The sequence below is a fragment of the Pipistrellus kuhlii genome, unplaced genomic scaffold (assembly GCF_014108245.1).
Source record: "Pipistrellus kuhlii isolate mPipKuh1 unplaced genomic scaffold, mPipKuh1.p scaffold_m20_p_5, whole genome shotgun sequence".
Taxonomy (NCBI): domain Eukaryota; kingdom Metazoa; phylum Chordata; class Mammalia; order Chiroptera; family Vespertilionidae; genus Pipistrellus; species Pipistrellus kuhlii.
In genome coordinates, this window is record NW_023425551.1 from 38,817,946 (window position 1) to 38,837,641 (window position 19,696).

A 19,696-nucleotide genomic window follows, 5' to 3' on the forward strand; every position below is an offset into this window, starting at 1 on the left:
ACCTGATTTGCATTTGCACTAACTAAGTTACAAAGCACATTGAGAATGCCTGCTATGCATACTACACACATATTAGGAGGATATATTGCAGGGCTTCTGTGAACACTAATTAAAAAGATTTTATCTTTCCCCTCAGGTCCACTGAAATTGTTCAAATGCCTTGCCTGCTACAACTTTGTTCAAAACCAGTTTTCAAACATGTGATCAGAGCTAGGCAACTATTTCAGGTGGCAGGATTCTGTTTCCACGGTGGACAAGGCCTGAGAGACAAAAAGTTTCTGTCTAAACTTTGAGCTTCCTTTTCTTTGTTATTTTGTGTTGCAACCTTGGCATTATCCAACTGTGGACTTTTATCTGTGAATATCTAAATCCTGTCTTGTGGAAAACTAATTACTGAACCACTGAGAGCTTCATAATGTCCTGCATTTAAGTCCTGAGCATCATACATAATGCATAGGCAGCAGTCTCTGCACTCTGATTACAGAACACTGTCATTAAGTGAGCAAATTAAAGATGTGAATAATTCACTGGCTGAGCTTATTGTCAGTGCTGCATTGTGAAATTAGAATTTCTAATAAGTACTGCAATTTTTTTAACCCAATTAACACAGAGAACATCTTGAGACTGATTAGTACAATAAAAATTATTACCTTATTCTTTTGCTTCACAACAGCCAAATTAAATACTGTACTTAATTATGCAGCATTCATTCCTTCTCTGCTAAAAAAAAAAAAAAAAAAAAAAAAAAAAAAAAAAAAAAAGAAAAAAAAGGAAAAAAAACCTATCATTTTAATAAGAGTTCTAATATTTGTATGGGAGCTAAAAATACAGCACATGCATTTGTAGCTGTCTCTTTGCAAAGTTTTTTTTTAAGAGTCTAAACATTAGTATTATAACAGTGGTGGATTATGATGACATTAGTCTATTCTTAAACCAAATACTTTTACTAAAAAATAAACAGCACACACAGAATTGACAAAGTAACTCATCTCCCCAAATTGAGTTAAAATATATTGTATCTCTGCTTTTTTCTGGGCTCTTTAGAAGCGGATTAACACAGATTTGCCCCCATTATGCTGGTTGTGATAGAGACTGAAACACATATTTAAGAAAATTGAGTAGGTCTTACCTCAGATGCTCATTTAGCACACAGTGATCTGTCTCACTCCTGCCAGGCAAGTGGGAAAGTCCAGTTTATGCTCGGCATGATGATCCTACGCAGAGAGTGTCTGCTGCCATGTTAAATAAAGAAAATGATCACTTAAACCAGGGCTTTTGTCTCCCAATATTTCCTCCTGCTGCCCCTTGCACATTAAAGCCCAGAGAGGCAGGCACATCTGGCGACAATCCCTGCCCCTGCCCGCAGCTGCTTGGAGAGCTCCCCTCTTCCTTTCCAGCTCCTCTGCATCCCCTTCCCCGGGCAACTTCAGCCCCTGAAATGGGGGGAAAGAAACGATGACATTGCAGGCAGAATATGAGATTGTTTGTTCAGCCTCTGTAGCCACCTCCTTCTTGTCTAGATATTTTACAGAAAGGGAATGAGAATGGGAAACAGCGAAGGTGCTCTGAAAATCAGTCAGACACAATGCAATAGGGAGATGGAGAGGAGGGAGAGGAGAATGAGAGAGCGAGAGTGTGTGTGGGTAAGGGGGGTGGCTGTCAGTGCAGATAAATCTGCATATGGAAATTAGGGTTATCCTGGGTACAGTTTTATTTAACTATGATCTACTGTTTTTTTAATAAAACTAGAATTTTAGCAGAGGACGGAAAGAAAGTGAGTCTTGAAACCAGAGAGAGCAACTTCTAATTCAATACACTTAAAATTTCATAGCAACTGCAAATAGAAGATTCAGAAGTTGTAGGGGGAAAAAAAGGAACCCAAGAAACGGGGTGTGTGTGTGTGTGTGTGTGTGTGTGTGTGTGTGTGTGGTTCCCCCCCCCCTTTGTTTTGTTTAATATGCAATAAGACCCCTCTGTCCTTTCAAAAGGAAATTGGGATAAGAATGTAAAGGATTTAAAAGGAAGGAAAAAAGAAAAAATATATATACCTTTCATCATCTGGGTAAATTTGTTTTTAAATGATAAAAGAATCATACTAGACAAAAACATTGTCAAATGTAGGTAAGGGACATTGTATATGGAAATCAGTAGCAATACATTCTGCATTTTAATCAGAGGTGCAAAATGTTTTTTCCTTAGAGAACACCTTTTACAGCTCTAACCCATGGCAAAATGCTACTTACTACCTATAATCAGTCTAAGGATGTCACTGATACCAGCCAACTACTCTTTTGTGGTGCTGAGAGTTAAATAATGAGGCAGAGTGACTGAAAACTACTGGAGGTGGGCTGGTCAGCCCTCCACTAGAGGTGCTTGTAGGATAGTGATTTGACCAAAAGAAGTATGAGTTAATTCTATTTCTATAATCTGTGGTGGGAAATTTTATGGACTAGACATTACTCATCAAACAGTTATCAAACATCTATAATGTGGCAAGCACCACACTAGAAAGGAGACATAAGGTGAACATGCATGGTTCCTACTCTCAAGGACCCAGAACTCAAGGGGAAATTTTAATTTAAAATGAAATGGCATTACACTTTTATAAACAAAGGAGTGTTTGAGATAGTCTTGATTTGAGTAGTATCAGCCGATGTCCATTCCTCCAAGCTGAAGTCTCTATCCACATGTAGACTGAACTCTTCAAGACCCGTTCAGACACTCTAAGCAAGTGACTTTGTCCCTTTGGACTTTAATTTCTTCACTTGTAAAATACCTGCTTTTAAATTTGCAATTATATGGGATAATAAAAGTAAGACAATACCTGTTCTCTGACTCATGATAATTACTCAAAAAAATAGCAAACGAATTCTCAGTTCAAATGGCACCTCCTTTGTGAATCCTTCCCCAGTATCTGAACAGGCTCAGAGACTCCTTCAGTGTCCCCACTGCTCCATATTATATTGTGTCATTGAAATTTTCTGTATATCTATCTCTATATGAATGGTTCTCAACCAGTGGCCATTTGTCCTCTGTGGAACATTTTACAATATCTGGAAACACTACTAATGGTCAGGACTAGAAAATGAAGGATGCTAGTGCCAGCCCCAAGAGACCAGATTTAGAATCCGTCTTTTGTGCTAAGATCCCTGGTTTATTTGATTAGAAACCAAGATTTGGCTGTTAGTTGTGCTCATTGCCACATTATTTAACAGCCAATTTTCTCTGGACCTTCCTATATAAAACAGCCCAGCCGGCATGGCTCAGTGGTTGAGTGTAGACCTATGTACCAGGAGGCCACGGTTAGAGTCCCAGTCAGGACACATGCCTAGGATGCAGGCTCAATCCTAGTGGGGGGCATGCAGGAGGCAACTATTGATGATTCTCTCTCATCATTGACATTTCTTCCTATATCTCCCTTTTTCTTCTGCTCTGAAATCAATATATATATAAATTAAAATATATATTGAATTAAAAATAAAGCCAGAATACCTGCCCAAACAATCTCTAACCCTGATCCTGCTTTCTCTTTTTATAGCACTCACTTTTATTTTGTATTTGCTTATTATTGCCCAGCTGCCCCCCACTAGAACTTAAGCTCCATGTGGGTACAGCCTCTTGTTATTCACTGTTCTATCTCCAACACTTACAAAAATACTTGGTATTTAGTAACTGCTCAAAAAATATGTGCTTAACAAATGAACATACTTTTTTTTTTTTTCTAGGAAGATTGTTAATTACAGAATTTTGGGGAAGTTGTTTTTTCCTAATCAGTCCACATGCTTCAACCTCTACCCAACCACAGCATAATGTTGGTTCATGCTATGCCTCCCATTAAAGATAAACTCTGAACATGGTGTTAAAATACTAGATTATGCTTTTTAGAGCTGTTTCACATATGTACAATCCCAACTATCTCTTTCTTTTCAGTATGACAGTTTACCTGTGATGCTGGATTCCTATTTAGGGTGAAAAATCAAAATATCTTAGTTAATCTAGTTTAAGGAAAATGGGATAATTATTATACTAATACATAATTGCATCCTTGAATGTTGCCACCACAAAAGGTGCGAGAACTAGAAAATTTAAAAACCTTAAGGAGCCACTCAGCTCTTCTCTCAATTTACTTTATTGTTTATGCTGGCTCATTTTTACTATATTTGAGTTCCTTTTCTCTGTCTACCTGGTCTTTCATTTGTATACTTTTCTGTGTCTTTTTCTCCCCTTTCTGCTGTCTGGCTTTCTCTACTTATTTCTGTACTTGAGAGAAGTTAGTTGTCCCATAGCTCCTGAGTCAGAATAACTCAAGTGCATAAGTCAAAGTATGCTAGGCCTTTTCAGTCCTCATACAAATCCTCATGAGAGAGAACCCTTTATCTGACCAGAAGGCAGGGTCTTTTACCAAACACATGACTTCCAAGGACCTGGACTTTTGGGAAGTAAGGAAATAAGGATGGGGAGAGTAATATTCATAAAGAAAGAAGGTTGAAATGAGCTATGCAATCACCAAAGGTTTCTACTGCAGCTAGAAATCAGATGCAAATAATTCAAAATCTCTGAAGTCTAATCACTGACTGGAAGTTTTAGAGTCAGGAGAATTCTTTTTTTCTCTTTAGGTTGGTTTGGTAATTTCTAATATTCAAACAATATAAGCATTTATAGAGTTAAAACAAAAAAATAAAAAATAAAAAATCCTCTCATAATACCTCTTAAAAATACATCTTACCTATATGTTATAAAAGGCCTGCTTTTCTTGACTAACAACTTATCAGTGCAATAAAAGCCATTCATGTATCTGGAATATAAGTTTTCTTTCTCCAAAGACTTTTTTCTTATTTCTTATTAGTAGCCCTGTGCATGAATCTGTGCACCAGTACAGTAGCCACTCCATGCCCGCTTCTCAGAAGCTCTCTGTGGCCCAGCGGCCCATCCGTGGCCAGGCGTGGAACACTTGCTTCATTTCTGGGGCAACAAAGCAAGCATTCCACCAGGTGGCTCACGCTGCCCGCTCTTAGTGGTCTCCCCCCCAGGACTGGGGACTCCAGTGGGCTGAGAGGACTGGGTGCCACCATCTTGTGGCTAAAGGTGCTGTCATCTCCATAACAGAGTGATGGTTAATTTGCATATTACCCTTTTATTGGATAGGATTGTCCTTCAATATCTTTTTAGGCCCAGACAAACAACAAAAAATGCAGTCTGCCTTCATTCCCAAATTTTAAGTAGTAATTATTTTGGTGTATATTTATTTATTTATCTGTGTAACCTTACACATATAACTTACGTTGTGACACATAAATGAGTTCATAAAACAAACTTTAAATGACAACTTAAAATATGAAGTAACAGCAAGGTGGAATTATCTCTATCTAATAAATAAAGACAGAAATTAAATAACAGGCTGTTCCAATGACAGCAGCTACTGCCTCCTTGATTGATCTCTGCATCCTCTTATTAAGTGTGAAAATTATGTTTGAGCCCTAGCTGGTTTGACTCAGTGGATAGAGAGAGTGTCGGCCTGTAGACTGAAGGGTTCCAGGTTCAATTCAAATCAAGGGCACGCGCCTGGGTTTGGGGCTTTATCCCTAGTGGGGGATATGCAGGAGGCAGCCCATTGATGATTCTCCCTCATCATTGGTGTTTCTAACTCTCTCTCCCTCTCCCTTCCTCTCAGAAATCAGTAAAAATACTTTTTAAATTATGTTTGATAGGTTCACCTATGGTCCAATGCTAGCCAAAAGTAAGCACCCTACAGCCCATCTTTCCAACCCATTGCAACTAAAAACTCTGAACAAGCAAATACCTGAGGATTCTGAAACTTAAAGAATTCCATGCAGGATAGAGAGGAAAGCCAAAATTTAAAGACCAGTGGGGTGATCATGAGATTCCTATTGTTTTTCCTTGATCTTACACCTTTGCCCGAAGTGTGAACTGAATTGGGAAATTTTATCATGGGAATGCACAGCAAAAATGCATGAGAAACCCATCCTTCTTGCTAGAAAATCAGGAAAAGAGGCCCCTTCCTAGCCCTTCTCCAAGTGCACCCATTATCACAGAGCTGTATTGTTATGGTGGAAGAAGGGTAAGCACCTAAAATTTGGAGTAAAAATCTATATCTTGGAATAGAAGAACTAGGAAAAGATGCTTTTATTGTGCAAAGCTAGAAAAAGAAGAGAAATTTACAATGAAAGCAAACAGAAGGAAAAAGAAAACAAACCCCTAGCTGGTGTGGCTCAGTTGGTTAAGTGAACTTCTTTCATGTGCCAAGAGATCTCCAGTTCAATCCCTGGTCAGTGCACATGCAGGGGTTTCAAGTTCGATCCCCAGTAGAGGGCTCACAGGAAGCAGTTGATCGATATTTCTCTCTCACATAGATGTTTCTCTCTCTCCCTCTCCCTTCTTCTCTCTCTCATCAGTAAAAACATATTTTTTAAAAGGAAAAAGAAAGATAAGAGCAGAAATTAATGGAATTAAAAATACAAAAGAATACACACAAGCCATACCCCAGGAGAAAATTAAAAATCATATACAGATAGGGGCCAAAAGTAAGTTTATAGTTGCTTATATGGAAAATATATAATAACTAATAAATAATAACACAAGAATAAACTCTATGTTTCTTATACTCACAACTGTAAATCTTTTTGTCCATTCCTTCTGTGCTAGCTGCAATAGAAGCAGCCCTTATAAACCATGAGGTGAACTTAAAATAGAGGCCACACATTGCAGAGATACAAGCTAGAAGGATCCTGATTTCCTGACACCAGGTCTAGACCAATTTTATGACTCTCATGTAAGATGGAAAGATGCTTTTTTTGTTGTTGTTGGTAAGCCATAATTATTCTGAGTTTTATATCATTTGCAGCTTTTTCCAACTCAAAATATTGTAAAAATGTATGATAATATTCTCATACCAGAGGTTTTAGCTAAGATCTCAGGCTTAGAAAAACCAAGAGGGGAGGAAAAACCAGCTCTGGAATTAAGGTACAGCTTGTACAAACATTTGAGGCAGGAGAACATATGGAGTGTAGCTGGGCTGGCGAGCTTGGCTCAATGGTTGAGTGTAGACCGGTGAACTGGGAAGTGCTGGTTTGATTCCTGGTCAAAGCATATGCCTGGACGGTCCGCAAGCTTGATCCCTAGTGTGAGCCATGCGGGAGGCAACCAATCAATGATTCTCTCTCATCATTGATATTTCTATCTCTCTCTCCCTCTCCCTTCCTCTCTGACATCAATAAAAACAAAATAAAGAGAATACAGAATGTGAGAAGAACTGAAAAAAAAAGCCAGCATGGCTGGTAATTTATGAAAGCGATGGAGTGGTACAAGGTAAGATTTTGGACATAGGAAGGGGTCAAATCGCAAATGTGAGGGGTTTAGATTTCACTCTAAGTATAGAAGAAGGCCACTGAAGGATGTTAAGCAAGGAAGAGATTTGATCCAATTTGGGCCTCCCCTTCTCAGCTGCTAATGACTGCCCCCTAGGGTGTGACTTCCAGTGGCCCTTGTCTAGCCTCTGTGTTGATGTCACCTGAGCCCTCCAGGCAGTTTTCTTGGACAAGCCTCCTTTTAAGACACCTCAGGTCTGGCTCCCCCCGTCTGGATCCACACTATTTACTCACCACAATGCCTACACAGCTAACTCTCTCCACAGAAAATATCTTGAGCTAAACAAAAAAATACCAAAGTTTTAGAAATAAGGCTAAGGATCGATAAGATGGATGGGCATCAGAAAAAAGGGAGAACCTGGTAACTAATGAAAAAGAAGTTGTCTCTAGAAGCACTATACACTGTTTTATCAGGGGGGTGAAATCTTTCTCCCTGGAGGAAGCTTCTGAGATACAGGCAGATACATCCCAGTTCTTATGCTGTGACACATTAAAGGTGAAGACACGTTATTTATTACTTATAAAAATGTAAGAGAATAGTTGATTTTTCTTGGAAATGTAGATATCATTCATGGGTGGCAATGGAGTTGTCAGCCACAGCTGACAGTAACGCTGCTCCAAGAGTTTAGCCATCTTTGAAGTTAGAAAGCAGGCAGTCCGCACAAGGCTACCCTCACTTCTGACTCCAATTGCAGGTTTGGGGTTTTAAAAACTGCCCTCAGTTTTGATAATTTGCCTTAAAGATTCATAAAACTAAGTGAAAGATATTATGCTCAGAACTATGGTTCATTACAGGTAAAGGAAACAATCAAATTAGCCAAGGAAAATATGCTAGGGTAGAGTCTGAGGAAATAGCAATGTCTTTTCCCAGAGGAGCCAGGCCACTTTACTTTCCCAGTGGCAATTGTAACAATATGCATGGAGGACCACCAACCAGGGAAACCTGTTCAAGCCTCAGTGTTCAGAGTTTGGTTTTTTTAGTTCAGTTTTTAAAAAAAATATTTTTATTGATTTCAGAGAGAAAGGGAGAGGGAGGGGTAGATAGAAATATCAATGATGAGAGAGAATCATTGATCGAGGATGGAGCCTGCAACCTGGGCATGTGGCCTGACCTGGAATCAGACTGTGACCTCCTGGCTCGTAAGTTGATCCTCAACCACTGAGCCATGCTGGCTAGGTCCAGAGTTTTTGTTGTTGTTGTTTTTTAAATATATTTTATTAATTTTTTACAGAGAGGAAGGGGGAGTGACAGAGTTAGAAACATCGATGAGAGAGATGTGCCCGTAAGAGAGATGTGCCCGTAACCAAGGTACATGCCCTAGACCGGAATCGAACCCGGGACCCTTCAATCCGCAGGCTGATGCTCTATCCACTGAGCCAAATCGGTTTCGGTTAGGCTCAGAGTTTTTATTAGGGCTCCATATCTAAGTATGATCCAGTGAATCCCACATGGTTGATCTCAGTCCCCAGGTTGACTATACTGCATGACCCAAAGCCTCACCCTAAATTACAATGTTGGTCTTTTGAGTGTGACCAGTTCTACTCTATACCATATTGTCAGCCTATTCAGGGTGACCCAAGGTCCCCAAGCAAAAAAGGACACTCTTATTATATATAACATTCCAAAAGTTACTAAAGATTACTTCCCAGAATCCAAGGGTCAAACCCATCTGTTTTTTTGTTTTACAAAGTTCAATTCTACATGTCTATCAAGGCTTTGTCATTTCAAGGTTCTACTGGGGATAATCCACTTCCCAAACTCACTCAAGTGGTTGTTCACAGAATGCACTTCCTTGTGGACTCTTGGACTGAGGGCCACAGTTCCTCACTGGCTGTTGGCCAGTCTGCCCTCAGTTTTTGCCACATGATTTTCTCTAAAATGGCAATTTACTTCTCAAAGTGAAGAAGGCAGGTGAGAGTGCTAATAAGATGGAACTCACAGTATTTTGTAACCTAATCATGGAAGTGATATGCCATCACCTTTTTCTTTATTCTATTCATTAGTAGTGAATAGAATTCATTAGGGTTAACCCACACTCAAGAAGAGGTTTCACAAGGGCATGAATACAATGTGGCAAAATGATTGGGGCCCATGTTAGAAGCTGCCAACCACGGCTTAGGGGAAGAAGACAGGAGATAGGGGGAGATTGATGGTAAAAACAAGAGGGGTAATTAATGAATCAATGTACCGGAGGGAGACGGATATGTAATGAGAACACATGCAGGAAGGAAAGATGCTAAACATACCAAAAAAAGAATGAGGATTAATAATGGAATTTTCTTGGGTTCAGTGCAATTGTTAAAGTTCCATATAGGGTATTACATTACATTGTTAATTACCCATACCCTGAACAGCTGCATGAACATTCCTTTTACTATATAGGAATGATGCTCCTTCTCAACTAACTCAACCTCACCGTTGCTACTGAAGGATAGTTATTTGAGTCATGATATCTGTGCAGGGAGATTAGGACTTCATTATCTGTTGCTCAAAATCAGTGTAATAAAATAATGTGAGTTAAAAGAAAGTTAACTGAAGGAATTGTATACATACTTGCAATAGATATTTCATAGATACAACCTAATATTTTCAATATTGGGCTAAAAATCACAAGTATAGGTATCTCAGTGTATCCTCAATGATATCCAATTATATAAAAAGATAATTAGAACTGGATTTGGTATTGGTCAGATTTTACTAAAATGCTCAATCCAATTCTGGGTTTATGAGCAATTATTATGGGTAAAGTGATCATTGGTTTCATTTAAGGTAAGAAAATATAGTCTTAAGCCTTAAATAAGATCTCAATTATAATAAAATGATGATAAAGTTTCTGAAATTGAGGATTTCAATCTTTGGGATATATTATATTTAGTTGAGTTTATAAAAAATTTCCCTACTCAAAGCCTGACATTCATATTAAATTGTTTGATTTTCAGCCTGATAACATAATACTAGATAATATAATACTTATAAAAAAGATGGATTGTAAACACATTTTAAAAAATCTTTATTGTTGGCCGAAACCGGTTTGGCTCAGTGGATAGAGTGTCGGCCTGCGGACTGAAAGGTCACAGGTTCGATTCCTGTCAAGGGCATGTATGTACCTTGGTTCCAGGCACATCCCCAGTAGGGGCTGTGCAAGAGGCAGCTGATCAATGATTCTCTCTCATTGACGTTTCTAACTCTCTATCCCTCTCTGTTTCTCTCTAAAAAATAAAAAATAAAAAAAAAATCTTTATTGTTGAAAGTATTAACTAAGCTCCTCCCCCTCCCCCGCCCATTGACCTCTTCTAGGCTGGCCCTACCCCCCAGACCAGGCCTTCACCACCTTATTGTCTTTTTCTTGGGTTATGCACATATGCATACAAGTTCTTTGGTTGAATATATATATATATATATATATATATATATATATATATATATTCTATTCTTTTTTTTTAAGTCAGAATGAGTTCACTAATATTAGAGCATTTAAATTCTATCCTATGTTCTGTCCTACTGGATGCTGTTGGAGAAAATCACAAAGCTATGCTAACCGAACTCTTAATATATATATTTTGAAAATAATAAATCTCAAATAGTCCTTCAACAGTCCCAAATATTCCTACTACACTTTCCTAGTAAAGGCACTTTCTACTTGCCAGTATGACCACGACACATCTTTTCTCTCTTCAAATCTCTAACAATCACTTTCTTCTCCTTTCCAGTTGATTTATCATAAATAGATGAAACAAAAACTATCTCAACTTCCAACCACTCATCAACTTAAAGTATCTTTATCTACATAATTTTCACTCTTCCTGTTACTGAAAACTTATCCTTTATCCTCTTAAAGGGCAGTATATTATCTGTGTAGTATACAGCATTCCCTCTTGTCCTAAGAGTCCTGCAATCACTCACCTTCTCTTCAGTATCATCATTTCCTTTTATAATTTATTTATATATTTACCCTTTTATAACTGTCATCACTTCAAACACATGTTCTAACATTCCCTGTCTTCAAAACATCTTCTCTTGATCCCCACATCTCACTCCTGCCATAATTTTTTGTTTTGTATTAAATAAAATTCCTGGGTAAAGTTTCTATATTTGCCGATTCACCTTCCATTTTCAATCCAATCCATTCCAACCTAACATTTTCCCCCACTACTCAACTGAAATGGCTTTTTATCAACATTAGTAATGATCTACATCTTGCCAAATTCAATGGTCAATTTGTTTTATTATTCCACTAATCAGCGACATTTGATACAGATTATTTATTTCATGTCTCTTTAAAAAAAATGTATTTACATTGATTTCAGAGAGAAAGGAGAGGGAGATAGAGAAACATCAATGATGAGAGAGAATCATCGATTGGCTGCCTCCTACACAACCCCTCCCAGGGACTGAGCCTGAAGCCCAGGCATGTGCTCTTGACCAGAATCTCACCCAGGACCCTTCAGTTCACAGGCCAACACTCTATCTATTGAGCCATCCGGCTAGGGCATGAGACACATCTTTTGACTTTCATGACAATCATTACAAAACAGTACACACACTTTAGTTTTCTCCTGAAAACCGACCTTACTTCTTGCCTTTCTTTGCTGGTATATCCATGTTTACTAGTTGTCTGAATATCTAAGTTTCATTGTTTTAGCACTTAAACTAGGTTTATAATTTATATTTTAGGTTTACAGTCTATATTGATTTCAGTTTTGTAAATAGTGTGATATAAAGGTCAAACTTCATATTTTAGTGTATTAGTATCCAATAGTCCTAGCCTCATTTGTTGAAAAGACTATTTTTTTTTTCATTATTGAATATATTCACCAAAAATCAATGTACGGGGATCTGTCTGTTCCTGGACTCTCTATTCTGATCCATTGACTACGTGTGTCCTTGAATAATACTATAATGTTTTATTATTTTAGTATTAGCTTTAGAAAAAGTCAGGAGATCAGGTACTTAGAATCTTCCAACACTGTTCTTATTCAAAATTATTTTGGTTATTCTAAGTCCTTTGCATTTCCATATAAATTTCTGAAAACATTTGTAAATTTCTTACAAAAGAATCCCATTGATTGGCATTCCATTGAACTTCTGGATACATTTCAGAATAAATTTTAATAATATTGAGTCTTCCAATTCATCATCATGCTACATCTTTTTATTTTTTAAAAATTTCCTTGAGCAATATTTTGTAACCCTCAATATCTGTGTCTATTTTGTTAAATTTATCTCTAAGTATTTTTGATGCCATTAAAATGGTATTGCTTCTTAATTACAATTTTAAATGTTCATTACTTGTCTAGAAACATAAAATGTATTTTTTTTTATAATGACATTGAACACTGCTACCTTATTGAATTTAGCAATTCTCTAGAAACCCATTTTTATAGGTTTTTAAGGATGTTCTACATAAATGATTACATCACCTTGGAATAATGACAGCTTTCACTTCTTCTTTTCCAATCTATATTCCTTTTATTTATTTCTCATACCATATTGTATTGGTTAGTACAATGTTGTCTGGGAGTAGAAAAATCAGACATCCTTGTCTTGTTCCCAATATTAGGAAGAATGCATTAATTTTCATGATATTAATAAACTTGTTGCCATTTATCAGGTTAGGGACATTTTCTCCTATTTGTAGTTTGCCAAGAGTTTTTTTCATGAATGAAGGTTGAATTTTTTTTAAAGTGATTTTTTATGCATATTGAAATGATAATGTGGTTTTCCTTTTACAGTGTTGATATAATGAACTACCCTGATTGTGCTTTGAAATTTGGACTAATCTTGTATTCCCAAGATAAACCTAATTTTCTTAGTATATGTGATCCATTTTATATATTGCTATATTTTGCTTGGTAAAAATGTTTCCTCTAGTTTGCATGTGATATTAAATTGTAATTTCTTGTCTTTGTCAAGCTTTGCAGAAAATTTAATAAGCGAGTATATATTTTATGAGAAACAAAAGTTTTTAACTAAAAATTAAAATTCCTAAGATGAATCTATACTATTCAAATTATCTTTTTTTCCCTTTGGCAGTTGTTTTTCAAGGAAATTTGTCCATTTCATCAATTTTATTGGCATAAAAATTTTAATATCCTTATCATTTTAATGTTTGTAGAATTTACAGTGATGGCACCTCTTTAATTCCTGATATTGGTAATTTGTGTCTCTCCTCTTTTGTATCTTGATTGGTCTGGATAGAGGGTTTTATCAATTATTTTGATATTTCAAAGAACCAATGTTTGGCTTCATTTATTTCTCCTATTTTTCTTGTTTCATCCCATTTATGTCTACTCTTTATTATTTCCTTCATTTTGCTTGCTTTGGTTTTATTTTGCTGTTTTACTTCTAGTTTGTTGGAAATTTAAATTATTATTATTTTTTAAAACATAATTTTATTGATTTCAGAGAGGAAGGGAGAGGGAGAAATAGAAACATCAATGATGAGAGAGAATCATTGATTGGTTGCCTCCTGCACAACCCCCATTGGAGATCAAGCCTGAAACCTGGGTATGTGCCCTGACAGGGAATTGAACCATGACTTCCTAGTTCATAGGTTGACACTCATCAGCCAGGCTAGAAGTTTAAATTATTAAACTGAGTTCTTTTTTCCTCTAATGTGAGCAGTTAATGTTATAAATTTTCATGGTTTTATTTTCATTCAATTCCAAATATTTTCTAATTTTCCGAGTGACTTCTTCCATGAATTAGAAGTGTGTTACTTAATTTCCATATATTTAGAGCTTTTTCAGGTATCTTTCTATTATTTATTTCTAGTTTAATTCCATTGTGATCAAACAATATCCCTTGTATGATTTCAATCCTTTTAAAGTTGATGAAATTTGTATTATCACTCTGAATATTGTCTATTTTAGTGAATGTTTCATGTGTACTTCTGCTATTATTGGGTTGAGACATCTGTAAATGTCAATTAGGTAAATTGGTTGGTAGTGCTGTTCAAGTCTTCTTGAATCCATACTAATTTTCTGTCTACTTACAGACAAGAATGTTGAAGTCCCAGTCATAATCACTAATTTGAGTATTTCTTCTATAAGTAATAGTATTTTTCGCTTCCTGTATGCTGATGATCTATCACTGGATATGTACAAATTTAGTATTATGTCTTCTTTTTTAAAATATATTTTACTGATTTTTTTTTACAGAGGAAGGGAGAGGGATAGAGAGCTAGAAACATCGATGGGAGAGAAACATCAATCAGCTGCCTCTTGCACACTCCCTATTGGGGATGTGTCCACAACCAAGGTACATGCCCTTGACCGGAATCAAACCTGGGGCCCTTCAATCAGCAGGCCAATGCTCTCTATCTACTGAGCCAAACCTATCAGGGCAGTATTATGTCTTCTTGATATAACAGACCCCTTTCTGTCAGATTCCCACTGTATCCTTCTTTAGCCTGGACTCTAACCAATGAGGCTGAACTTTATAGATTACATCCTTGCCCTCTATTTTTAGTTCAATTTTGGCCAACGAAAGACACCAGGGGGACAGGGACATTAGTGTGCCAGGGAGAGGTTTGGGTACTCAATCCTTTCAGTTCCTCCCTGCTGGGTAGCAGGTTGGCAGTGGTAATGTTTCTCTATGAAGGCACTGTAGGTAGCTATTGGGTAGGGGGCTGTCTGTTACAGCAATAAATCCTCTTTGGGCTTTGGTAAATCCCTCCTTTCCTGAGCCCTTAGGCCTAAGGGTCATAATGATTCTCTGATGAGTTCTGGTTACTTCACCATCACTTTTAGTTTTCAGGTAACTCTGTCCAAGCCTTTTAAATGGCTCTTTCAATTACCTCTCTCCAGTATGCCATCTGTTATCCGCTAGGGATTCTTACTGATGTAGCATGTTATAGTACTTGCTTATTTAAAGAATTTATTTGGTTCTTTCCATTTAACTCACTGGCTCAACTAAGTGTGTCATTCAACATTGGGCACTTGAAGAAGGGGAAAAAGGGGTCTATCTGAATGGTTTTAATGGAAGAAGATGTAATAACGACTCTGCTGACCCAGTTCTCCTAAACTTTGGGCCAGGGCCCTATATTCTCCTACTTAGGCCCTATTTCCTAGGCATTGTTGTAGATGACACCATGTCTCATGCTAGTGATACCCATGTCCATAAGCAAGCTTGGGCTACAGTGGTCCCCCAAAAAGCATGTCTCGTTGTACATTAGGTGAGCATAACAGACTCATCACAGCAGCCCTAGGTTGTAATCAGAATAGGGATCCTGCTATGTTTTTCACCGACGTTATTCCTTTGTCAGGAAATTTACAGTATTTGGTTTGAACAGAGGAGTGATGGTAGGTTCCCTCTGCAGGAATTAAACGCAGGGAAAACTGTCTTGTGGAGGAATGTGCACTGGGGAATACTCAAATTATAGTAGCAGCACATATGAATGAGAAATTCTCATGTTTCTCTGGACTCTGTAGACAGGGATATACTGAAATGTGTTATCTCTGACTTGGAACAGTCTTCTGAGCAGTAGATCTTACAGAGCACTTAAAAACGTTGCGAATGGGCTACATGTTTACGTTAAACGACTGAAACTTGTCCGGAGGTGTTGCAAGAAAAAAAAAAAAAAAAAAAAAAAAGTGGAGCAACAGTTTTCATACCGGTGTTTCCAGAGGCTGGATTAGCCTCCTTCTTGCACTTGCCGGGTCCACCATCCAGGAGCCACAGGCATCCTCGATCCCAGGGAAGAGTGGGTGGCACCGCGCGGCTCCGGGTGTGAATGTCACTTTGAACCAAAGTGCTTTCCCCAAACCCCACCTTGAAGGTAGCCTCCCTCCCTGGGCATGGGTCACTTTCTCGGCGCGGGATCGCGTTTGTTGCCTTGTGAGGCCCCGCCTTCCGGACCAACGCGCCAATTAAAACGAAAACGGGGGGCTGGAGGGGCGGGAGAGAACTTGAAGGCGGAAAGCAGCGAGGAGTGCTTGGCTGGAAGACTCTCGCGAGAACTCGCCAGTGCCGGCGGTTCCCGCGGAGGCCTCGCGAGCGCACCGCGGGGGGGGGGGGCGGGCTCAGCGGTGGCCCCGCCCTCCCAAGCGCGCGCGCGCTGCGTGGCGGGAATTTCGCCTGTTTGGGTTTGGGGCCGCATGGAGTCCGGGGCTGTGCTGGGGATCGCCGGGGCGCCTCTCGGGGAATGAGAGCGTGAGTAGGTACGACGGGCACCGAAGAGGGGGCGCCCCGATGCGCAGGACTGTGGCTCCTCTCGCCGGGCTTCTCCGTGCTGATTCCGGGGGAGACTTGCTCCGCGACCGGGAGGAGGAGTGGGGGTTGGCGCGGGGCCCTCCAGGTCCCCATTCGAATCTGCACAGGAGTTTCCCCGCGACGCTGCGGGGCGACTGGCGCAGTGCGGTTTACTAACGTGGCGAGGGGTGCCGGTGCTGGCGGGGTCGGGAGGGGAAGCTGTATCTGCCCCGGGCTGCTGCAGGGTCAGACCTGCAGGGTTTAAGTTCCCGATACAGCCAGCCGTGAGTGCTTTCTGCCTAAGTCCTGACAGCCTTGATCACAGCCTTGATCTTGGGGAGCCGCTGGGGGAAGAGTTGTGGGGAATTTGGTTCTCAGTTTTCTTTGTGCCGGGAGAGGGGGGGGCGTTTGGGTAAGTTTCTGACGTCACCCGCCCCACCTCCAGGAATCTCCCCGCAACTTCTCTGGAGCCCTTCCTGAGCCTTACAGCGAACCTCCCATGTTTGTTTCAGGATATGAAGTAAACAATGGATATCGCTTCTGCCGCGTCGACATACCTGACCGACAGCTTGGAACTGGAGCTGGGGACTGAGTGGTGCAAACCCCCCTGCTTTTCTTGTGCTTTTGACAACAGAGGAGGAGGGAAACATTTTTCTGGAGAGTCCTACCTTTCCAGCGGAGCCCTTAAGCGGTAGGTAAAACACAGGAGGCTGTTTCACCCTCATCAGATTTTTCATTCGTTTGTTAGGAATGTTATTTAGTTAAGATTTCAGGTGGCTACACTTTTATGTTCAAACCTTCTTTTTGTAAATCGGCTTGGTATATCAGACAGATGGCAAGCTATTACTAGCTCTGTTGTTGGTTTTCTGGTTCAGCGAATACCTAAAAGATTTTGGATATGAAGGCGAACATTCTTGCTACCTGATGTTCTCTTACTTCGCTGCTACCTCAGTTTGGCTGTATGGAGCTGGGCTTTAATTTTCCCTTTACTTAAAATGATCCTGAACTTCCTGGGCTTTTTGAACTGATGTTTCCTCTAAAACATGGAATAATATTTTGGAGTTCTTAGTAATCCTAAGAAAGACATGCACATCTTTTGTTGCCCCAGTTCCTTCTAAGTCTATGTATTGTTACATATAGAAGTCTTACTTAAAAAAAAAATTCTTTTCTAATAAATGCACTACTTTGTCTAAGTTAACAGGGGATGTTATTTCTGAAAGTTCTTGCCTTGGGCAGTTAATTATACACATATTTCTGTAAAACTGCTGTTAATGAAATATTTTAGGGGGAATGCCTTCTGAGGCAATTAAAGTTAGAAAGGAAATAATTTTTGTGGTTTTATAGTTGCACTTTAAAAAAAATTTTATTGATTTTTTACAGAGAGGAAGGCAGAGAGAGAGCTAGAAATGTCGATGAGAGAGAAACATCGACCAGCTCCCTCTTGCACATCCTCTACTGGGGATGTGCCCGCAACCAAGGTACATGCCCTTGACCAGAATCGAACCCAGGACCTTTCAGTCCGCAGACCTACGCTCTACCACTGAGCCAAACCGGTTTCAGCTATAGTTGCACTTTGAGACCTAAAAAGACATTACCCAGTTTGATTATGCTCTTCTCCAGACAGGGCTCAGAATAACTTTTAGATATTCTAAAAATTAAATGCCCCCTCAAAGGATGAATTATACATCTGAAGGCTACTATTCAACACAGACAAAAGTATATTCCTATTTATTAGTATACTAGTAAGTTATATACTAATTAATAAATAGTTATATTACTATTAGTAAATAGTTATATCTATTTATTAGTATATTCCTTAGACTTCTTTTTATGTTTTACACATAAGTTACATTGCTCTTTAGTTATATCTTTTTATTAGTATACAGGACTGGATTTTTAATATAGTATGCTTTAGTATGCCTTTATTAGTATGTATGCATGGTACCAAGGCATATCCTGACTCTATAATATCATTGCTGGCATGTCATGTTGTAATAAGGGTTCCTAAAATGTCAAAAAAGACATGCTAAGTATGGGACTTAGTATACTTTTCATGAGATTTAATCATAGTTTTCATTTCAGATTAATTTTGAATCTTGATCCTTTACCAACTAATTTTGAAGAGGATACAGTGGAACTTTTTGGCATCCAGTGGGTTACTGAAACAGCATTAGTGAATTCATCTAGAGTGCTATTTAATTTATTCAGGTATGTTTTTTACATTTCCTTGGAGTAGAGATGCCATTGATCACTTTTATAAGTTACATTGCTGTGTGGTTTCTAATACTGATATTGACAGAAGCACCAGTAGAGTTGTGGTTGTTATTCACTTGATTATATTATCGATAACAAAATTAACAGTAACATTTTATGGAGTAACGGTTTTAATGAAATGCTTTTTAGTGAATCTATTCTTTTCCAGAATCTTTATTTGACATCTTGTGTTCAAGACAAATCTTTAAGGCTTTAAACTATATTATAGTTTTGGAAGAAAACCAAAGTACTCTCGTTGCTTAATAGTCATAGTCTTAAATGATTTTGAGAGAATGAATTTAAACTTCTCTAATATATTTCAGACTGTGTAATAGAAGTGTGATTAATTACAATGATAAATTTGAACAACATTAAAAAATTTTAATGAAAATTTTCAAACATACACAAATATAGAGAATAGTATAATGAACCTCCACTTCTACCCCCTTCAGTTTCAATAACCATCAAGGTTTCATCACATTTCCTTCATCTGTCCCTCCCCTCTTATTTTTTTGCTGAAGTATTTTTAAGTAAATTCAAGGCATCATGTTATTAAATGATGTATAATTATTAAATGATGTATTAAATGAAAAATACCTTTTTTCAAACATTAACATTTGTTCATTATCACAATGAACACAGTTGAAATAATGTTTCATTTAAAATCCAGTCTATATTCAGATTTTAGATAATGTTGAAATAGTCAGTTATTGAGGGCAAATTAAATGTATCATATATGGTATATTTAAATGAAAGTGGAAAGGTGCAGGAATTTCTCCTACCCTCATCCCATAGACCTTGGGAAGAGATGTTCACTGTATGTGTGCCATGATGTGTGTTTTATTGGGAGACCAGGCTGAGTGAG

At 38.3% G+C, this 19,696-nt stretch overlaps 1 protein-coding gene across 2 annotated transcripts in view; it reads left to right on the plus strand.

Moving 5' to 3' along the window:
• Positions 1–16,428: 16,428 nt before the first annotated feature.
• MMS22L (MMS22 like, DNA repair protein) overlaps positions 16,429–19,696 on the plus strand; it is a 97,354-nt gene continuing 94,086 nt past the window's right edge. For both annotated transcript variants that reach the window (XM_036415108.2, XM_045572693.1), the window contains exons 1-3: positions 16,429–16,547; positions 17,091–17,269; positions 18,661–18,786. In XM_036415108.2, coding sequence (XP_036271001.1) covers positions 17,106–17,269; positions 18,661–18,786 — 290 coding nt within the window. In that variant the 5' untranslated portion in view covers positions 16,429–16,547; positions 17,091–17,105. The remainder of the gene's footprint in view (positions 16,548–17,090; positions 17,270–18,660; positions 18,787–19,696) is intronic.